The sequence below is a fragment of the Arachis ipaensis genome, chromosome B3, assembly GCF_059453495.1.
Source record: "Arachis ipaensis isolate K30076 ecotype BB chromosome B3, ASM5945349v1, whole genome shotgun sequence".
Classification (NCBI taxonomy): Eukaryota; Viridiplantae; Streptophyta; class Magnoliopsida; order Fabales; family Fabaceae; genus Arachis; species Arachis ipaensis.
Window position 1 is genome coordinate 50,615,879 of NC_142438.1, and position 7,422 is coordinate 50,623,300.

Below are 7,422 nucleotides of genomic sequence, written 5' to 3' on the forward strand. Positions count from 1 at the left end.
ATCAAACACCACAATATCCAACAATAAGGTAATTCTATATACTTTTCATAATCCCATCTATTAAATTATTAGTCACTAACCTAATACTTATTTAAGATCAAAGTGCTACAATAATTTTTGTACTATTTAATGGCGAGAAAAAAATTGTTGGGCATAACTGTTTCAAATCTAATGACACTCTAGAAAAGTAATGACATTGAAGCACCACCCCAATTAAAAAATTTGTGCAACCTCACACTTATATTTGAAGTAAAAGTAAATGGTTTTAATTTCAAAGAAGGTTCTCAACAATACACTAGTACTAAGACATTTGTTCCAATAAAAAATACTAAACCTCAACACCTACAATAAATAAAACAGATAATAATGTAATACTAAAAAAAATCACTTATTCAAGACATCATTTTATTTTCTAATTTAAATTATTCATTGATTATAGGAACCAACTTCGCTAGCACTAATATCATGAGACGAAGATCACATACCCATTAAGAGATTAAGGAGAAAGAAAATCATACAAATTTAAGACACATCTTCAGAAGAAGAACATACATGCAAAGATAGAACAAACAACATAATAGAAAGTGTATACAACTTAATAATTCATAAAGAACATGCCTTCACAAGAACCTACACAGAAAGAAGAAAGCAACAACTCTAACAACTAATAAAGAAAAAGGAGGACGAACACCACATAAGAAGATAAGTCCATCAACTAAAACAAATGTAAAAATCAAACCACCAAATAAAAATGTCACTTTGTACAACTCCAACATCCAAATCTTTTGTACTGTAAATTATTTTAAATAAAACACATTTTATTATATACTATCGTTAATTTACCGGTCCGCGTATCGCGCGGATCTCATTCTAGTTATTACAGAGGCAGAATAAATAAATATCCAAATACTAAAAACAACATCAATTAATTCTAATAAAGCCACCCTTACCTAAAAGCTACGTATTGTCTCCAACACTATATTTCATAAGAAAATCATTCCAATTTCTATCAAATGCATCTTTTGTAAATGAGTTCCAAACAATATGACTCATCTCTTGTTCAATTTCTTCATGTTTCTTGTAGCTATTTAATTTCTATGCAATATTTTTCATAATATGTCAAATACACCACCTATGAATTGTTATTGTCATACAAGTCTCAATGGCCTTTTGCATCGATGCTCATTGATTAGTAAGAATGCTTTTTAAAGCCTTTCCTCCCTTGCAACGAAACCAACATTCAAATAACCATTTAAATGATTGAATATCCTCATTTTTCATCAAAACACATTTAAAAAGTGTAGAATGACCATGATGATTTACACCAACGAAAGAACTAAAAATTAAATTATACCTGAAGCCAACAACGCAGAAACAAAATTAGATATGCACCGAAAAAAGAATCTAATATGCACCAAAATTTATACTTTATCGAGAGAACACAAACGAAATCTACTAAATACATAGAAATCTGATTATTTAGTGTTTCACGAAAGAGAAAATTGAACAGAAATGAACGATTAGTTTCAGAGTTAATTTTACAATATTAGAAAGACTGAACTAAATATTTTAGGAGACTAAATTAAATTTTTATGTAATTTATAAAAGAAAATTGAGATTTACGAGAGACATTACACCTTTTTTTATACCAGGCTTGGCCTCTGGAATTTTTTTGTTGTAGTTTTGACAAAGAGAGAGAAATTATTTTTTATATTAGAGTGCATAGCATGTAAAATATCTTTTTATTATGCCAAAATATATTTTGTTGGGATTAGATTAATTTGGTTGGATTTAGTTGTTAAAAAAATTTGTATATATAACACAATTGTATTTATTATAATCAGGTATGTCTAAAATCATCTCAACCATTTTGTGTACATTAGATGCATCACTTTTTATGAACCATTAGATTTTATTAAATGAAAATCAAAAGATGTTATGAAAGAAGAGTATTGATAAACTTTACAAATATAGAATATATTAGTATATACATATATAAATATATTTTAATACAAAATATTTTAAAAATGACAAGTATAATCTTTTACTTTAAAATAAATATAAAACATATAAATACATATTTTAATTATTTTATATTTTAATTTATATTTAATAAATCAATAATTTACAAAAATATAGTACATTCATTAAGCACAATAATTTGTGCTTATTTTACACTTACCCTAAATAAATGGAAGAACAAAAATAGACTATTGATAATGATAGAGGTAAGCACATGCGTCATGGTGATTGGTGACTGAGTGGTTAAGACATAAAGTGGGGTTTAGGACTTTGCACTTGTTGCAGCTATATAAGGAACCCAAGTGTGACTTCTTGTCAAGTATTGCAAATTTGCAATTGAACTCAAGGTGCGAACTCTTAAGCACAGAAAGCAGCAAAGGAGGAGCGAGTGGCGAAGAAAAGATTCTAAAATGAGCAGCAGCGCCGGCAAGTTGGTGTGCGTCACCGGTGCTTCCGGTTACATTGCTTCATGGATCGTCAAGTTTCTTCTTAATCGCGGTTACACTGTCAAGGCCACCGTCCGTGACACAAGTGCGTACCATCACAACTTTTTTTTTTTAATTATTTATTTACTTATTTATTTTTCTCTTCAAAATGTGTTTCTCTTATAAACATGCAGATGATCCGAGAAAGGTAGAGCACTTAACTAAGCTTGAGGGCGCCAAGGAGAGGCTTCAGTTGTTCAAGGCGAATCTTCTAGAAGAAGGTTCTTTCGACGCCGTCGTTCAAGGCTGTGATGGTGTCTTTCATACTGCATCTCCCTTTTATCATGATGTCAAGGATCCACAGGTTAGGGCTCCTTCCATTATCGTGCATTTCTATCTTTGATTCTTCTCTTCTTTTCATGACATTGCATTTCCTTTTTGTGTTTCTTCAGGCTGAATTATTGGATCCGGCGCTGAAAGGAACCCTAAATGTTCTTCAATCATGTGCGAAATCGCCGTCTGTGAAGCGTGTGGTTTTAACTTCTTCAATGGCTGCAGTTTCATATAATGGAAAGCCTCGGACTCCTGAAGTAGTAGTTGATGAGACTTGGTTTTCCGATCCAGATTTCTGTAGGGAGTCGAAGGTATTTGCTCTGTCTCCAAAGCACTTTTGAGCTTCAAATTTGTTATCATATTAGCCCAATTAGGCCAAATTAGTAGAACTGGAATAGCTGTGATACATTGTTGCGATTTGTTATGTGTATTATTAGATCATTTATACTCGAATCTCTCTTAACTAACCTCATTGGGAGTCTTCTTAGGTCTCTTTCAAACCCTAGCGACTGGTTTAACTTCCATCTTCTCCTGACCGGACTGGTCTTCACCCCATATGCCTAAACCTACTAAGGTTTCACTATCTCATGCGCTCTTTCATTATTCTGTCCATTCTTGTAGGACCACTAATCCATCCTCAGTTCGGCCATACTAAGCTTTTGTTCATAGCTGGTGGCAATCCAATAAACTTTACTCTTAAATTTTAAAGATGTTTTTTTGGTCAGACACTCCTCTACTTTGAGCTGCCCATTTGAATCTTATGGATTAATACAATCAAGATATTTAAATCTCTTGACCTGGGATAGAAAGTAGCATAAATAGTTTAATAATTATAAATTGCTCATTAAGGGAAAAGTGAAGAATTGTTTGAATTTTGTTTCTTTGAGTAGTGTATTTTGCTTTTGATGGAAGTCCTATATTATGTGATTCAACAAAATTCTTCAACACAATTGGTCTAAATATTTTGTTTTTACTTCCTCTTCCCTTGAGTAAGGATTGTATTGATATTATCCCTCAAATGCTCTGGATTTACCTGGCTAACTGCAGCTTTCATGTCAGTATTTTATTAGCTTATTTATACTTTTCTGGGTTATGCAGTTGTAGGTATGTCAAGATTTCGCATTACTCTATTTTATTGTTAACCTTATTTTGAACATTGTCTTCCCACCACCATTATTATTTGCTGTAAGGGCAAATCATTTTTAATTCACCAAGAACTAATTTTAATTGCTAAACTTATCCTGGGTACTTACAGTCCCCACTCTATGTTTGGTGTTAAGTTCTCTCTTGATGTATCATTGTATCTTTGTAGTCCTTGTTACTCTTTTTATCGGATTGTGTGCTTAGTAAAAAGAAATAAATTATGTCAGCTTAAAGCAATGTTTCAGATGTCATAAGGTTTTTCTGTAACATTCCAGTCACCAATACCATACTCACCATGAAACCCCAATTACTCCCTTATAACACTTCCCACATCACCATTTTGTTTCCCCTCCTGTAATTTTTTTCCCTTTGTGACTTCTTTAATGAACTCTTTGAATTATTCTCAAAATTTCAGCTTTTGTTGTACCTCATGTTCTACGTTGAATTCATGCACACTTATCATCTTGATTGACACGAAATGAAAAATTATAAGGCTACCTTCAATCACTAATCTGATAGAAACTTCTAGATTTAGTTGGGCCTTAATAAAACTTATTGTGGAGCAACTTTTGGCAGCTTAGGTTGGACTTGAGATAGGTTTTGTGAGAGGAAGAGTCTCTTTAACACCTGTTAACACTTCTACACATTCATATCAATGGGCTCAAATCCAAAAGGGATCTCTTGGTAGTATAATCTATTTCCACTGTTATTCCTCCTGGAGGCTTGTGGTTTGACCTAACCTTTTATGTGAAAGCCTTTCCTTACCCTATACTTTTTGTGTCCAACCAATGTAATAGTTGTTTGATATGCTATAGAAGCTCAATTTGCTTGCCATATCCCATTTTCCTTTACATATACCATTATTTATTTTTTCAGATGTGGTATGTGCTTTCAAAGACATTGGCTGAAGATGCTGCCTGGAAATTCGCAAAAGAAAACAACATTGACATCGTCACTATAAACCCAGCAATGGTTATTGGGCCTCTTTTGCAACCAGTACTTAACACAAGTGCTGCTGCAGTTTTGAATGTAACTAATGGTAATTTTGAAAATTCTAGTTTCTGCAATGCTTCATCTGTGTTAAATGAGTTTGATACTACTTAAGTCAACTACATCTTTTTTATTAAGCAAATTGAGAAAGGGAAATAAAAACCTGGAAATAAAAATCGAAAAAGAATATCTGAAGGAGGGTTATAAAAGTTTATATATAGTATGTGAATTTAATCATATCACTTGTTGAGTTGAGAATATATTCTCCTCCTCCTCCTTACCAATACCTCTGTACCTCACCCATGTAATACATTCTAATCCTATTCCCCTCTCCTAATCTCATTATTAATCAAAGTCCTAAACATTTTTAACTTGAATAATTGTCTCAGCAATTCTTTTACTTGCTCTCTTGTTATTTCATTGATTTCTTCAATTTGTTGGTTGTATATTTAGTTATTTTCTGAATATTAGTTGTTCCTTTGTGGTTCAAATATTTTTGTTTTTCCATTGACAAGACCTCTCCATGTGCTTAATAGAGGAAAATCCTTCACCTCCTTGATACAGGTGCACAGACATTTCCAAATGCTACTTTTGGATGGGTCAATGTGAAAGATGTTGCAAATGCTCATATTCAGGCGTATGAAATTCCTTCAGCTAGTGGGAGATATTGTTTGGTAGAGAGAGTAGTACATTTCTCGGAGCTTGTGAAAATTTTACGTGATTTATACCCAACATTACCCCTTCCACAGAGGTATGTTTAATTATTTGATTTCCTTTAAGAATGCATACAATTCCATGTTTTCTGAATCAATTTCTTTTGAAGCTTTTATTGTCTGATTGAAACTTTAAACTTCTTAAAAGATTCGTCGTTGATTTCATTATAGTGTTTATTTATTGTCTATCTAAAATGTAATTCCAAAGTTCTAGAAAGTCGGGCACGGAACTTTTAGAACTAGACAACTAGTACAACTCGGGGTTCTTATAGTGATAATTTAATTGAATTTGGACTAATCTTGTAAATTGAAATATTGCTGGATTTAGGTTATATGAATTTTGGATGTGAGAATGATGGTTAGTTGTCAAGCAATGGGCATGGGAATAGTTGTAATGTTAGTAGGATACCACATATAAGGCTCCTTCTAGTCCATTCTGTTCGTAAGTTCTTGTGATATGACAATGCACAATATTTTGCTTTTTACTTACATGAGGCCCTACAATATTACATAGCTTGGTTGGTTTGTCTTTTTTTTCCCTTAATGGGGATGGGGTGGGATGCGGTGGGGTGAGGGCTGTGGTGTAGTACTCTTGTTTTAATTCAATATTGTTTCAAAGTTAAATTTAAAATCTGTAAGGTCATGTGATTTCTGATATTACTGTTAGCCGCTCAGCGTGCAGTGTCTCAACACTCAATAGTTGGTGTTATAACTCTGATCTTCTAAGGTTTTATTCCCTTTTCTTACCGTGCTTTTTATTATGCAAGTTGAAGGGTCTGTATCTCACTTCTATTTCTCTCTTTCCTTAAAAGACAGACCTTATAGTAACTATGTGTTTATTGAAAGCTAGTAACTAATTTATATTTAAAAGAATTTCCTAATTTGTAGACTATTCGTACAAAATTCCTTAATTCATTGCATACATGTTCTATATGATGTTTTTGTCCACTTTTGTTGTTCCACATTTACAAAATTTAAACAATTCTAATTTTCTTTTGTTGATTTTATAATATCACCGTATTATCATTGTTATCAGGCCCGCCGATGATAAGCCGTATGTGCCAACATATCAAGTTTCAAAAGAAAGGGCAAAGAGCTTGGGGCTTGAATTTATTCCTTTGGAAGTGAGCCTCAAGGAGACCGTCGAAAGCTTGAAAGAAAAGAAATTCGCCAACTTTTAATTCATCGTATATTAGTAGAGGAGATAATGTTTAGTTGTGTATTTGAATGTACTTGCTCATGACACTAATGCAATAAATGGAAATAGTACTTGTACTGCAGGTTGCAGATAATGGAATAAAAGTTTGGAAGTAATGTCGATATGAATCTAGCATGTTGGTGCTCACACTAGTTCCCTTTGAATATAATAGAAGGGATTACTTAAATAAAGATACTTATTTCATTTTTTATTAAAAGATGTTTTTGTGTTGTGTTTTAATCAATATTCTGAAAATTGGTTCGAACCGGTTGGTTGAACTGGTCGAATCGGAACCGCTAATAAATACGGTTCAGACAAAAAGTAAAACCATCAGTTTCGAAAATTGGAGTTGGATTGTCGAACTGGCTGAATTGATCGGTCGAACCGAATCATGACCTGGCCGGTTTTTGAAATTTGGGTAAAATGCTGTGTTTTGCATGCTGAAAGGGCCAAAGGAGAACCCTAGTCACCTATGGAGACATAGACCCATTCCTCTCCTCTCTAGTCTCCACTCTCACCTCTCATGTCTCCAGTTTGACTCACTTCGAGCTTCCAGTGCAACTTTCGTCCAGTCACCGCTGCTGTCCCAACTTCCTTT

The 7,422-nt window shown here is 33.2% G+C and overlaps 1 protein-coding gene across 1 annotated transcript; it reads left to right on the forward strand.

Annotated features, from left to right (window-relative positions):
• Nucleotides 1-2,293: 2,293 nt before the first annotated feature.
• LOC107630463 (cinnamoyl-CoA reductase CAD2) lies at nt 2,294-6,952 on the forward strand. Its single transcript, XM_016333601.3, has 6 exons — nt 2,294-2,553; nt 2,642-2,811; nt 2,900-3,091; nt 4,800-4,962; nt 5,478-5,664; nt 6,663-6,952. Exons 1-6 carry the CDS (start codon nt 2,433-2,435, stop codon nt 6,805-6,807), a joined length of 978 nt encoding a protein of 325 aa, XP_016189087.1. The 5' UTR covers nt 2,294-2,432; the 3' UTR covers nt 6,808-6,952.
• Nucleotides 6,953-7,422: the final 470 nt, after the last annotated feature.

Excerpts from the sequence above, each read along its gene's own strand:
- LOC107630463 (XM_016333601.3), top strand. The coding sequence starts at position 2,433 with ATGAGCAGCAGCGCCGGCAAGTTGGTGTGCGTCACCGGTGCTTCCGGT. Across the intron at positions 4,963-5,477 it reads AGTTTTGAATGTAACTAATG|GTGCACAGACATTTCCAAAT; the intron begins GTAATTTTGAAA and ends TCCTTGATACAG. Across the intron at positions 5,665-6,662 it reads ACATTACCCCTTCCACAGAG|GCCCGCCGATGATAAGCCGT; the intron begins GTATGTTTAATT and ends CATTGTTATCAG.